Source organism: Salvelinus sp. IW2-2015, linkage group LG8 (genome assembly GCF_002910315.2).
Source record: "Salvelinus sp. IW2-2015 linkage group LG8, ASM291031v2, whole genome shotgun sequence".
Lineage (NCBI taxonomy): Eukaryota > Metazoa > Chordata > Actinopteri > Salmoniformes > Salmonidae > Salvelinus > Salvelinus sp. IW2-2015.
Genome location: NC_036848.1, coordinates 47,436,341 through 47,451,892, shown reverse-complemented (window position 1 = coordinate 47,451,892; position 15,552 = coordinate 47,436,341). Strand labels below are relative to the sequence as shown.

Sequence of the window (15,552 nt, the reverse complement as noted above, 5' to 3'; positions counted from 1 at the left end):
TTTAAGTATGGGTGGTCCTGGGAATCGAACCCACGATCTTGACATTGCAAGCACCATGCTCTACCAACTGAGGTAGAGCGTTCTCTACACTGCGCCTCAACTGAGTTCCTAAGAGTTCTGTAATGTACGGATTTCGCAAGACTAAGGGCTTTTCACACTACTGAACTGTACCTAACTGAGCTGGCCAGGTTACTAGAGATGTGCATTTTTCCCTTTCAAGASGATTCAATAGGTTTCTAGATACATCGGCTCCGATACAGGAACTATACATTTTAGTTTGAAACGATTCTGGGCATGTTCTGGGTATAACCCTGGAAATGACATTGTTTGTAACTCAACCAATAAAGCCTAATATTGCGCAAGCCAGTTTACAAACATTTGAATGCTGAAGGTGACCTGCAGATAGAAGTGCCAGATCAGGAATAGGCCATCTCGTTGGTCAGCGCGCGAATCTGCGCACGGCGCGCAGTTTGACTAGGCTAATGATATTGCCTGTGGTTGTTCGTCATTCAAAATGCCTTGTAGATCAAAGACTGTCAACATAATTACATGCTTAGTTAGACACTGAAGAAGAGGATGCAGTTGTCACAAAAGATGAGCGGTATTTTCAGAAGGTAGAAAGAAAGTCATTTGAGCAAAACATTTTAGTGAACCGGCTATTTGAATTGATTTCTCACCGATGCATGCTACGTTTGGGGTCCTGCCCAAAGCACAGGGACAGATGCATATCTGTGAATAGTTACATCCCTAGTCGTTATGCATCAGTTTCTGAAACCATGCTGAAAAGAAGAAATACTCCTGTGGCTGTAAAGTTTGGCTCGGGCCAGCACAATAATGTGAAATGAGTAGGACGGAGCGCAGTGTGTTACTACAGTATGAATATGTTATGAGAAATTATAGGAATTCAGAGGTTATTATTAACATCTTATGATGAGTAAACTTATGACCCACTACATATACAATTGCTTTTTTGGAGGCAGGATGTTCTTTATTTTGGAAGCAGGGGATGTTTAAACGAGGCTGCCTGGATCTTTAATTTAAAACCCTTGCCCTTCGGTCTCAATGTAGACTTTGATCTAAACCCATTCTTGTGATTGTGTTTTTGTTATCCATTGTAAATAATGTTTGTTGGCCTATGTAGCCAAATTGTATCTATGATCGTATGTATTCCATTCATGCTTTTTTATATGTTCTTTTTATATCTGTAAATTGATCAATGAAATCAAGCCACAGTCGGCCATGATTACAGACACAAATCACATTTATTTATAAAGCCCTTCTTACATCAGCTGATATCTCAAAGTGCTGTACAGAAACTCAGCCTAAAACCCCAAACAGAAAGCAATGCAGGTGTAGAAGCACTGTAGCTAGGAAAAACTAAGGCCAGAACCTAGAAAGAAACCTAGAGAGGAACCAGGCTATGAGGGGTGGCCAGTCCTCTTCTGGCTGTGCCGGGTGGCGAATATAACAGAACATGGCCAAGATGTTCAAATGTTCATAGATGACCAGCATGGTCAAATAATAATAATCACAGTAGTTGTCGAGGGTGCAGCAAGTCAGCACCTCAGTAGTAAATGTCAGTTGGCTTTTCATAGCCGATCATTCAGAGTATCTCTACCGCTCCTGCTGTCTCTAAAGAGTTGAAAACAGCAGGTCTGGGACAGGTAGCACGTCCGGTGAACAGGTCAGGGTTCCATAGCCGCAAGCAGAACAGTATAAACTGTAGCAGCAGCACGGCCAGGCACCTGTGTGTCTTTTKAAACTATATAAATTAGTAACCCGCAGTGTTTGCCATTATACCCTGATGAAGACAGCTTGGCTGTCCAAATGTTGGTTATTAAATTATTGCATCTGAGCTCTTAGAGGCCAGCTCTCCTTTTCTTTTTCAAGATGTTCTTTAGCTGACCTGAACCACGCTGGACTGAGCTGGCCTGGTTACACATCCACCATAGTTGCTGGAACGGTACTGGACAGAAAATAAGTGTCAGCACAGTTTGGTTCAATAGTGTGAAAGGAGACCTGGGAAGCAACTAAAATGTTAATATGAAGATGTTATGAGTTAGGTCTAACTAGGAGTTAGGATCTCATCCCACCGCATATAAAATGTCTGTTTTGGAAGCAGGGGTTGTTCCTAAGCTGATGTTCAGATATTCACACCACAGACCAATGAGACCAGGGCCGTTATGGTCACAGTTGGCTTTGCTTTCATCCCCCTTCTTCTCTCAGAACAGTTAATTTGGCAGCCACAGAGACAGTGGCTGAATCCCAAATGGCACCCTAATTCCCTATATAGTGCATTATGTTTGACCAGGACCCATAGGGCTGCTATTCGGGACGCAGACACACTGTCTCCATCTCACATAATACAGAGTCGGTCTTGCCTTCTGCTTTGTGGATATCGAGTTACATAACAACTATTGAGTTAAGTAATCAGGATGGTAGATTAAAGAATACACTTATTATGTCAAGTGTTTGGGAATGCACATTATTGGTTAATGTGTGTGGGGGTGGGTGTGTGTGTGTGTGCATGTGCTTCTGTCTGTCATTTCTGTCTGTCCATGTGTCCATTTCTCCGCCCTTTCTGTCTGTCCGTTCTCTCAGTTATCTCTCAGAGGAGGCCAGTAGATCCAGTCATACTTGAGTGAGATGCCATGTCTCTCTGTCTGTCAGTGTCTGTCTCTCTGTTCTGACTATGCCTCACCTCATGTGTTTGATGCAGGCCTGTGCCCACCGTTGGAAGAACGTCTACTATGACTCTGAGCTCATCCTTCCCCATGGTTACTGTTCCATCATCCCTCCTACGCTACAGGGKCGGACCCAAGCCCTGATCCCCTGCTATGAAGGTACAGAAGTACACACACACATACACACACCAACTGTACAGGACAGGACCCAAGCCCTAATCCCTTGGTAAGAAGGTACAGTAATGTCCTCAATGGTTCTCAATCTTTTTGGATTACTCTACCCCTAATTAGATTTTTCTCTGCCTGAAGTACCCCCTCATGAACGATTGATCGTCTATTTTCTCATGAGTCTTCCAACGTAACCCCTGCTTATAGGCCAGTTACTCTTATAGGTAATAGCACCCCATGTTGAGAAACACTGCTTTACATCCACTTCATGATGGATTAGATCAAATAATGTAGAATCATTTCCTTCCTGGTAAACTATGCATACACAGATGCTTCCTTCTACCGACAAACAGACAGGCAGTAAGGTCATGGTTACTGCATGTTAATTTCAATGGAATTCTTCCATCAGCCAAATTGACTCACACTGTACACAACTTATAGACACAGACAGACACAGAGACTTTACCAAAGTTGATAAGTAGGATGAGGGGGAGAGGGCTTGGGTTGTGTCGTGTGTGTGTGTGTGTGTGTGTGTGTGTTGTGTGTGTGTGTGTGTGTGGTGTGTGTGTGTTGTGTGTGTGTTGTGTGTGTGTTTGTGTGTGTGGTGTGGTGGTGGCGTGGGTTGTGTTGTTTTAAGCTGTGTACACCCTCGGCCCCAGGTTAGACAGTGCAGGTAGTTTAATCATGGCAACGTTCTCTCCGCTCTCACAATGAGTTATAGACTTCTGCATACACACACACTCCAGACCACTGACTGATATCCTGACTTTAAAAGCTAGCTGGCACTTTTTGAGCCTTGAAGTGTGTTCACTCTTTCTCTCTCTCTCTCTCTCTCTCTCAACCAACTAAAGAGAGAAATATGAGCTCTCAGTCTGGCAGACGCAACACCTTACGGATTCCAAGGACAACACACACACTTCATTATGCTGTAAAGGATCAATATTACACGCACACACCCTATGCATCTAATCATTATGCATTATGATCTTGAAAGAAAAACTGATCCCAGATCAACTGTCCATACTTCTGAAACTCTTTGTTTGCGCGTTGTGATGCCCGATTCTCGCGGGTCTCGTGCGTGGTCCGCGAGGGGTGCGTGTGGGGATCCGCACGACGACACTTCCGACGAACACAGCGGTTGTCAGGCCTGATCACCGACAACGATGAGACACTATAGGTGGAGGTCAGAGACCTGCAGTGTGGTGCTAAGGACAACAACCTCTCCCTCAATGTGATCAAGACAAAGGAGATGACCGTGACTACAGGAAAAGGTGGGCCGAGCACACCCCATTCTCATCGATGGGGCTGTAGTGGAGCAGGTTGAGAGCTTCAAGTTCCTTGTGTCCACATCACCAACAAACTATCATGTGTCCAAACACACAAGACAGTCGTGAAGAGGCACAACAAAGCCTATTCCCCCTCAGAAACTGAAAAGATTTGCATGGGTCCACATCCTCAAAAAGTTTACAGCTGCACCATCGAGAGCGGATCTGATGGTTGCATGGCCGCTGGTATGGCAACTGCTGGCTCCGACCGCAACGGCTACAGAGGGTAGTGCGTACGGCCCCAGTACATCACCGGGAAGGTTCCTGCCATCCAGACCTCTATACCAGGCAGTGTCAGAGGAAGGCCTAAAAATTGACAAACTCCAGCCACCCTAGTCAGAAACTGTTCTCTCTGCTGCCACGCAGTGGTACCGGAGCGCCAAGTCATAGGTCCAAGAGGCTTCTAAACAAGCTTTACCCCAAGCCATAAGACTCTGAACAGCTAATCAAATGGCTACCAGAACTATTTTGCATCGTCCTCCTTTTCTATGCTGCTGACTACTGCTCTTTACCCCTACCTACATGTACATATTACCTCATTACCTCGACTAACCTGGCCCTCGCACATTGACTCGGTAACGGGTCATTTCCCTAGAATGTTCTATACAAGTGTCATGGCRTGCGTCCTAAATGGCACCCTATTCCCTACATAGTGCACTACTTTTGACCACAGCCAAATTTCATTACATTATGCGTTTTGATTCGGCCAAGTGAGTTTCTTTTTCAAATGAAGGCAGGCCTTTATTTCTTGATTGGACTCGCAGGTTTAGATTTTTTTATAAAAACATTTTTTCCTTCCTTTCTGCTATTGCTTCCAATCTCACGGAGCCACTGCAGCTAGGCATGCGCGCACACACATACATACACACACACACACACACACACACACTTCAGCTAGGCCTCAGATGGGGCCATGTGTACCCTGTGATTCAGAGATATCCAAGCCCAATATTGTTCTGTAACTCGAGAGGTAGTGTCCCCCCAAGTGTGAGTTTATGTTGAATGTTGCCTTACTCTGTAGTTTGTAACTCTGCTTCCTAAATGTCACCCTATCCCCTACATAGTGCAATACTTTTGACCAGTGCCCATAGTGAATCCCATAGGGCTCTGGTCAAAAGTAGTGCACTATATAGGGAATAGGGTGACATTTGTAACAAAGCCTAACTTTCTTCCTCCTGATTCCAGATTCCTATTTGGCTCGCGCTGAAGACTTTGACTAGGTCCATATGGAATACAGAAATAAGAGGAGTGAAAGTGCTGGCTAAGACACAAAGCGAAATCATTTGTGGTTTGTTTTTTCTTTGCAGACTATAAGCAGAAGTATGGGGAAGAGCACGGCTCGTGCCAAGCGGGGATAGCAGGCGTTTTTACTGAGGTCAGTAGCAGTGCATTCTCCATGTTCAACTTTTCTCTTCTTCTAATACATGTGATACTGTTTCTGTCTCTGTTAGTTCAGTCATACTGTTTGGAGGTTGCTCTTTCAGTCTGGGATATGTTTTAATGCTCGAATACACATGCACACACACACACACACACACACACACACTGGACAGACAGACGCACCGGACACACACACTCACCACAAACACAAACAAACACACAGACGGCAGTCATAGTGCTTTTAGCAACGCGCATGCCCCGTCCACTTGAGAATCTGTCTTTTTCAGCCATCTATGTCCTGTGTTTGAGGGGTGAAAAATCCAATTGTCACTTCAATCTCGCAGGATTGAATGCTTTCATTTTACTCCTGCGACTCTTTTATACTCTTGTTTGTGCCTGTCGTTTTTTCTCGTTAACGTTACGACCATGGAAATGTTTGTAATGACCTGTCAAACAAACCACGGTAACGGCTGAAATGACATGTCAAACAAACCACGGTAACGGCTGAAATGACCTGTCAAACAAACCACGGTAACGCTTGGGAATGACCTGTCAAACAAACCACAGGTAACGGCTGAAATACGCGCGTCAATGCATGGAATACATTGACTATAAGAGCATTAAAGCTTTGTCGGGATTAAAAATCTCGACACTTACATCACAAGAAAGAGAAGAAAGATAACTTTATTTTGTGGAATTTTAAAAAGTAATCATTTGACACAGCTGTTTACAAATGGAAATGCGCTATATAAAGCAACTTCGGAAACTGAACAACTGGATTATAGTCGTGTTATTTCTGATCTAGCAAACAACGTAAAGTATGTATAGAAAGAGGTAATCTAGAGCCAAGTGCGTTGATTTTTATACTGACGGTATCCTGCTATTGAACACAAGTTGAATTATGGCAATAGAACATTGACAACAACAGTAATTAATGAAAGGAAAAGGGGGATACCTAGTCAGTTGTACAACTGAATGCATTCAACTGAAATGTGTCTTCCGTATTAACCCGACTCCTCTGAATCAGAGAGGTGCGGGGGGCTGACTTAACCGACCTCCAATGAGGCAGTCTAGATAGCACAGGTGAGTGCAGGCAGACAGGGGAAGTTTTGTGGTTGCAGCCCTGTTCTACGCCTTTAAGTTAATTAATATATGCAAGTCAAAAAGAAAGTTGTATGGACTCACTCTGTGTGGAATAATAGTGTTTAACATGATTTTTGAATGACTACTCATCTCTGTACCCTACACATACAGTTGAAGTCGGAAGTTTACATACACCATAGCCAAATACATTTAAACTCAGTTTTTCACAATTCCTGACATTTAATCCAAGTAAAATGTCCTTGTCTTAGGTCAGTTAGGATCACCACTTTATTTTAAGAAGTGAAATGTCAGAATAATAGTAGAGAGAATTATTATTTCAGCTTTTATTTATTTCATCACATTCCCAGTGGGTCAGAAGTTTACAATGCACTCAATTAGTATTTGTTAGCATTGCCTTTAAATTGTTTAACTTGGGTCAAACGTTTCGGGTAGCCTTCCAGCAGCTTCCCACAATAAGTTAGGTGAATTTGGGCCATCCTCCTGACAGAGCTGGTGTAACTGAGTCAGGTTTGAAGGCCTCCTTGCTCGCACGACGCTTTTCAGTTCTGCCCACCCATTTTCCGTGGGATTGAAGGTCAGGTGTTTTGTGATGGCCATCCAATAACTTGACTTTGTTTCCTTAAGCCATTTTGCCAACAACTTTGGGAGTATGCTTGGGGTCATTGTCCATTTGGAAGACCCATTTGCGACCAAGCTTTAACTTCCTGACTGATGTCTTGAGATGTTGCTTCAATATACCACATAGTTTTCCATCATCATGATGCCCACCATTTTGTGAAGTGCACGCAGTCCCTCCTGCAGAAAAGCACCCCAAACAACAAATGCCTGCCACCCCCGTGCTTCACGGTTGGGATGGTTCTTTCGGCCCCTTTTTCCTCCAAACGTAACGATGGTCTTATGGCCAAACAGTTTATCTTTGCTGAGGGGCCTTTCAGTTATGTCGGATATAGGATTGTTTTACTGTGGATATAGATTCTTTTGACCTGTTTTCTCCGGCATCTTCACAAGGTGCTGTTCTGGATGATTTGCAATTTCGCCCACAAGTGCGTCAATCTCTAGGAAGCAGAACGCGTCTCCTTCCTGAGCTAGTATGACGGCTGCGTGGTCCCATTGGTGTTTATACTTGCGCACTATTGTTTGAACGATGAATATGGTACCTTCAAGGCGTTGTTGGAAATTGCTCCAAGATGAACCGACTTGTGGAGGGTTACAATTGTTTTTTCTGAGGTCTCGGCTGATTCTTTTGATTTTCCGCATGGATGTTCAAGCAAGAGTGACTGAGTTTGAACGATAGGCCTTGAATACATCCACAAGGTACACCTCAAATTGACTCAAATGATGTCAAGTAGCCTATCAGAAGCTACTACAGCTATGACACCATTTTCTGGAATTTTCCAAGCTGTTTAAAGGCACAGTCAACTTAGTGTATGTAAACTTCTGACCCACTGGAATTGTGATACAGTGAATTATAAGTGAAATAATCTGTCTGTAAACAATTGTTGGAAAAATTACTTGTGTCATGCACAAAGTAGATGTCCTAACCGACTTGCCAAATGTATAGTTTGTTAACAAGAAATTTGTGGAGTGGTTGAAAAATGAGTTTTAATGACGCCAACCTAAGTGTATGTAAACTTCCGACTTCAACTGTAAATGTAAAGTCCCTCAGTCGAGTATTGACTTTCAAGCACAGATTCAACCACAAAGACCACAGAGGTTTTCCAATGCCTCACAAAGAAGGGCACTTATTGGTAGATAGGTAAAAGAAAGAGACACTGAATATCCCTTTGAGCATGGTGAAGTTATTAATTACACTTTGGATGGTGTATCAATACACCCAGTCACTACAAAGACACAGGTGTCCTTTCTAACTCCGTTGCCGGAGAGGAAGTAAACTGTTCAGGGATTTCACAATGAGGCCAATGGTGATTTTAAACAGTTACAGAGTTTAATGGCTGTGATAGGAGAAAACTGAGGATGGATCAACAACATTGGAGTTATTTTACAATACTAACCTAAATGAGAGAGTGAAAATAAGGAAGTCTGTACAGAATAAAAATATTCTAAAACATGCATCCTGTTTGCAATAAGGCACTAAAGTAACACTGCAAAAAATGTGGCAAATAAATTCACTTTTTGTCCTGAATACGAAGCATTATGTTTGGGTCAAATCCAACACAACACTTCACTAAGGTACAATCTTCATGTTTTCAAGGATGGCAAAATCCTAGAGGAAAATTTGCTTCAGTCTGCTTTCCAACAGACACCGGGAGACAAATTCACCTTTCAACAGGACAATAACCTAAAACTCAATACCAAATATACACTGGAGTTGCTTAGCAAGACGACATTGAATGATCCTGACTGGCCTAGTTACAGTTTTGACTTAAATCGGCTTGAAAATCTATGGCAAGACTTGAAAATGGCTGTCTAGCAATGATCAACAACCAACTTGACAGAGCTTGAAGAGTTTTAAAATGGGCAAATATTGTACAAGCCAGGTGTGCAGAGCTTTCAGACACTTACCCAGAAAGACTCTGTAATCGCTGCTGAAGGTGATTCTAACATTTATTGACTCAGGTGGTTGAATACTTACAGTGCATTCGGAAACTATACAGACCCCTTGACTTTTTCCACATTTTGTTACAGCCTTATTCAACTTTGTTGAAGCACCTTTGGCAGCGATTACAGCCTCGAGTCTTCTTGGTTATGATGCTACAAGCTTGGCACACCTGTATTTGGGGAGTTTCTCCCATTCTTCTCTGCAGATCCTCTCAAGCTCTGTCAGGTTGGATGGGGAGCGTCGCTGCACAGCTACTTTCAGGTCTCTCCAGAGATGTACCATCGGGTTCAAGTCCAGGCTCTGGCTGGGCCACTCAAGGACATTCAGAGACTTGTCCCGAAGCCACTCCTGCTTTGTCTTGGCTGTGTGCTAAGGGTTGTTGTCCTGTTGGAAGGTGAACCTTCGCCCCCAGTCTGAGGTCCTGAGCGCTTTGGAGCAGGTTTTCATCAAGGATCTCTCTGTACTTTTCTCCGTTCATCTTTCCCTCAGTCCTGACTAGTCTCCCAGTCCCTGCCGCTGAAATACATCCCCACAGCATGATACTGCCACCATGGCTCACCGTAGGGATGGTGCCAGGTTTCCTCCAGACGTGATGCTTGGCGTTCAGGCCATAGTTCAGGCCAATCTTGGTTTCATCAGACCAGAGAATCTTGTTTCTCATGGTCTGAGAGTCTGTAGGTGCCTTTTAGCAAACTCCAAGTGGGCTGTTATGTGCCTTTTACTGAGGAGTGGCTTCTGTCTGGCCACTCTACCATAAAGGTCTGATTGGTAGAGTGCTGCAGGGATGGTTGTCCTTCTGGAAGGTTCTCCCATCTCCACAGAGGAACTCTGGAGCTCTTTCAGAGTGACCAATGGGTTCTTGGTTACCTCCCTGACCAAGGCCCTTCTCCGATTGCTCAGTTTGGTCGTGCGGCCAGCCCTAGGAAGAGTCTTGGTTGTTCCAAACTTGTTCCATTTAAGACTGATGGAGGCCACAGTGTTCTTGGTGACCTTCAATGCTGCAGAAATGTTTTGGTACCCTTCCCCAGATCTGTGCCTCGACACAATCCTGTCTCGGAGCTCTGCGGACAATTTCTTCGACCTCGTGGCTTGGTTTTTGCTCTGACATGCACTGTCAACTGTGGGACCTTATATAGACTGGTGTGTGCCTTTCAAAATCATGTCCAATAAATGTAATTTACCACAGGTGGACTCCAATCAAATTGTAGAAACATCTCAAGGATGATCAATGGAAACAGGATGCACCTGAGCTCAATTTCGAGTGATATAGAAAACCTGTTTTCGCTTTGTCATTATGGGGTATTGTGTGTAGATTGAAGAGGAAATTGTTTTATTTAATCCATTTTAGAATAAGGCTGTGTATTAGTTTTTTATTTTTCATTCATCTTGAAACATTTTTAGAATGTTTCTTCCACTTTCACAATACAGAGTATTTGTGTAGATAAAAAAAATGACAAATCCATTTGAATTCCAATTTGTAACATTTTTTTTTTTTAATTAAGTCAAGGGGTGTGAGTACTTTCTGCAGGCACTCTATTTATGCAAATTATGCACATATAATTGAATTTATTTGACAATTTACAGTACCAGTCAAAAGTTTTAGAACACCTACTCATTCAAAGCTTTTTCTTTATTTTGACTATTTTCTACATTGTAGAATAATAGTGAAGACATCAAAACTATGAAATAACACATATGGAATCATGTAGTAACCAAAAAAGTGTTAAACAAATCAAAATCTATTTTATATTTGAGATGCTTCAAAGTAGCCACCCTTTGCCTTGATGACAGCTTTGCACACTCTTGGCATTCTCTCAACCAGCTTCATGAGGTAGTCACCTGAATGCATTTCAATTAACAGGTGTGCCTTGTTAAAAGTTCATTTGTGGAATTTCTTTCCTTCTTAATGTGTTTGAGCCAATCAGTTGTGCAGTGACAAGGGGTGGTATACAGAAGATAGCCCTATTTGGTAAAAGACCAAATCCATTTTATGGCAAGAACAGCTCAAATAAGCAAAGAGAAACGACAGTCCATCATTACTTTAAGACATGAAGGTCAGTCAATCTTGGCCCAAGCAAGTAGGTGTGTCCAAACTTTTGACTGGTACTGTATATTGAATACTTGAATTCCCACCTAAACTCCATTCATTATTTGTCCGTGCCAGTTTTATGTGCTATAATTCATTCAATACCTGATGGTTTTGGAGTGCCTTCATCCATTGTCTAACTGAGGCATTTATTAGATTTTTTTTTTTTTTACATTTGAGCAATTTTGATGACAAAGAAATCTACCAAAGCCATGTTAGTCTCCTTACTCATTCCTGTTTCCATAGGCTACTAAGAGGGGCTGTGTTAACCTGACTTGACCTCTCTGATACACTGTAAGCCTTGTTCCTCCCATAAAGAGAGAGTGTCAGAAGGAAATAAAGATTTATTTTGCTTTCACAGCGGAAACACACAASTCAGTTAAGAACAAATTCTTATTTACAATGACGGCCTACCCCGGCCTAACCCGGACGACACTGGGCCAATTGTGCYCCGCCCTATGGGACTCCCAATCACGGCCGGTTGTGATACAGCCTGGAATCGAACCAGGGTCTTTAGTGAGTGCCTTAGACTGCTGCGCCACTCGGGAGACCCATAGCTCTCTGGTCAAAATGTGTGCACTATATAGGGGATAGGGTGCCATTTGGTACACCGCCATTCTCTTTGTACTTAGTCTGTGCTTTTGATGAGGTGAAATAAGGACATATCAAAGAGGTAGTGCACCGTTTAAAGTTGTGCCAGTCCATTCAAGTGTAATCAGTAATTTGACTTATTGAGTTATTTGCTGAGCTGTCTGAATGTCTCTGTCTGTGTGCCCAGAGAAGAGCAGTGTTCTGTTCTATTCTGATCAGGCACTGGAACATAACAACACCAACACCACCACCATTATCTTACCTGACAGAGAGTAGCAGTTCCAAGCCCAAACCAGGTCTGTCTTTCAAATTGCTGAGCTGTCTGTATGCCAAGAGAAGTCTTCCTATTTGAGGAGCATCACCTAACAGCAGTAGTGTCCAGAACCCAAGTCCATCTATCAAATCAGTTCAGATCATTATTTCATTCTACTGTGGCTCCAGATCATATAAGAACTTTGCATAGTTAACCTTCAAAAGGAATGAAAAAATAAAGTTATGCAATTTAGAAATCTAAAAAAGGTTTCAAGTTACCATCAAATCAGTTCAGACCACAGACCATCATTTCACTCTGCACCCCGTACTGTGTGGTATCTAGCCTGGAAACCAAACTGCAGCCTGTGGGGAATCTTAGCCTGGCTCCAACCTGAATATCACTCAGTTTCATTGTTTCACTTCACAGGTTCAGTCTGGAACTACACCAATAGACAGACACTTGGACTGTCTAGATGAGAAATGATTTAGTTTGGATTCCAGGCTGTGTGGAATCAACACTGTATGAGACCTTTGCATAGTGCACGGCTGAACATTTATAAGGAATGGGAAAATAAGTTATGTAAGAGTAGGAATAGCGATGAGCATCCAAGTTGCATGTCAAGGTTGTGTTACCAGAAGGTCGGGGGGTTGTTGGACTCAACAACGGAGTCGTCTGAACAAAGGAGCAAAGGAACAACACATTTTTTCCACCGCAGACTATCCATACACAGACAAGCGAAGAGCTGTCAGACTCTTGGACAGCATTTCAATACAGAATGTCAGAATCTGAGGAATGTTAGATATAATGGACAGCTGTTGTTCTTAACCTTTGTCTTTGAATTGTAGCTAATGTCTTAGTATTCTAGTGTTTCACAGAGTGAACAGCAGGAGACAACATTCTGACATTCCTTAAAAATGAAGTATGACAGCAAGGATGTAATGACACTTCTAAGAATACAGTGAAAGCGGGATGTATCTGACATTCTAGAATCTAGTGAAAGCGGATGTATCTGACAATTCTAGAATCTAGGAAGCGGATGTATCTGGACTTCTAAAATCTAGTGAAACGGCATGTATTTTGACATTCTAAGAATCTAGTGAAACGGATGTATATGAATCGAGCTCTTGATTTGACCATCAAATCAAGGACTGACTGACCAATCAACTCCAGATGTTTGTTTCTTTACTTCCCGACTAGATAATTTCTTGTCATTCCGTTAGACTTTTTGATGTTTTGTAACTTTTGTTAGGTCGACTGTGAGAGATGGGTGGTAAATTTGGAGTCACTGACCTGATGTTTTTGTTGTTTGCTTATTTGATTTTAATTTGCTCTGTCTGTTGTAGGTATATGCAGGGGTGAAAGTAACCAGTACAGTACAGGAGTACTGGCAAAATAAATTGTGTGGGTACACCGAAACATCTGAACATGAGCCTATATCACAATAATTAAAACAAAGATCCCAAGAAAGTTGTAGGCCATTTCACTATTATTTATCATTACCGCATGTCAGTGTAATTACAAATGAGCAAATGGACTTGAAACCTGAGGAAGTACGCTCCAAAATGCGGTGTGGTTCCAAAATAACAGTGACATTTTGCCAAGGCAGAGATAAGTGGCCAAAACGCGCACAGACAGCAGTAGACGGATCAATACAGGTCAAAAGTCCTATTTGAAAATCGCAGAATGTCATTCATTACACTTTTTGGTGTTTTCTAACAGTTGTCTCTTTCCATTCATCAAATGGCTGGTGCACAGTGCACTGTATGGATGCGGGAATGATTTTAGAGTGGACAAACATGCACAGGCAGCCAGGCTTAAAGGAGCCTTTTCAAGTGATTGTTTGACAATCAGATGAAAATATCAGGACTGGTTGTGTTTATGCCACATTAAAAGGCAATACATTTTAAAGGTGTGTGCACACATAGACGGTCCCGTACTGGCATAGCCACGGGAAGTAGTTTGGGGGTGGGGGTGCAAAAAAAAAAAATCTTGCTGCCGCTGAAGACATCTATATTGGTCAGCTAATACGGAATTGGTAAAGGCACAGTGCACTATTTTTGTGGGGGGGGGAAATCAACTAAATGTATTGGAGTGTTTATCAGCATTTGTAACTGGAGTCTGATAATTATCTCTACAAAACAGTTAATCTGATAATACTTGTGGAATATAAAAATACTTGCTTGATATACAGTACCAGTCAAAAGTTTGGACACACCTACTCATTCTAGGGTTTTTCTTTATTTTTACTATTTTCTACATTGTAGAATAATAGTGAAGCCATTAAAACTATGAAATAACACATATGGAATCATGTAGTAACCAAAAAAAGTGTTAAACAAATCAAAATATATTTTATATTTGAGACTCTTCAAAGTAGCCACCCTTTGCCTTGATGACATGCCATCTTTGCACAATCGCAGAGAAAGGGACAGGGCAACAACTCTTACAATTCCAACTATTGAATCTTACAAGATACTGTTCTTAATTATACAACTAACTTTTTTTGCCGAAGCTGAAAAAAATGTAATCTTCCTGCACTACAGATGTCTACAGTATATTGGTCTGTTAATATTAGTAAAGCCCCAGTGCACTAGTTTTGTGAGAAAAAAWAWATATATATGTTGTATTAATATATTTTTTAATTATGATTTTTCAGTCGGGTGCTGCACCGTCCTCAGGACCCATACTTCCTGCAGTTATGCATACTGGGAATACATTTTATCTACTTTCACCCCTGGGTAAATGTATTATTTTGCTGAGTCAGAAGGCTAATAAATCTCTAAGGCTGTGTTTACACAGTCAGTCCAATTCAAATCTTTTGTCAATTATTTGCATATCTGATACCTATCGGCAATGGTGGAAAAAGTACCCAATTGTCATACTTGAGTAAAAGTTAAGATACCTTAATAGAAAATGGATGAAGTAAAAGTGAAAGTCACACAGTACAATACTATTTGAGTAAAAGTCTAAAAGTATTTGGTTTTAAATATACTTAAGTATCAAAAGTAAATGTAATTGCTCAAATATACTTATTTGAGCAATTACAAAAAGGTAAAGGTATCAATAATTTCAAATTCCTTCTATTAAGCAAACCAGGTGACACAATTTATTTTTTTTTTTTTAAATGTACCTATATTTAGGGGAACACCAAAATTCAGATATCATTTACAAATGAAGCATTTGTGTTTTGTGAGTCCGCCAGATCAGAGGCAGTAGGAAAGACCAGGGATTTTMGTATGTCATGGAAAATGTATGGATAAAAACTACATAATTTTCTTTAGGAATGTTATTAAGTAAAAGTTGTGAAAAATATAAATAGTAAAGTGATGACTTAAGTAGTACTTTAAAGTATTTTTACTTAATTACTTTGCACCACTGTCTATCGGATATTTTCCCTAATG

The 15,552-nt window shown here is 41.6% G+C and overlaps 1 protein-coding gene across 1 annotated transcript in view; it reads left to right on the top strand.

Annotated features, from left to right (window-relative positions):
• Nucleotides 1–15,552, top strand: part of itga9 (integrin, alpha 9) — a 146,931-nt gene that overhangs the window by 13,612 nt on the left and 117,767 nt on the right. The window contains 2 exon segments of the mRNA XM_023993588.2: nt 2,720–2,843; nt 5,485–5,552. Coding sequence (XP_023849356.1) covers nt 2,720–2,843; nt 5,485–5,552 — 192 coding nt within the window.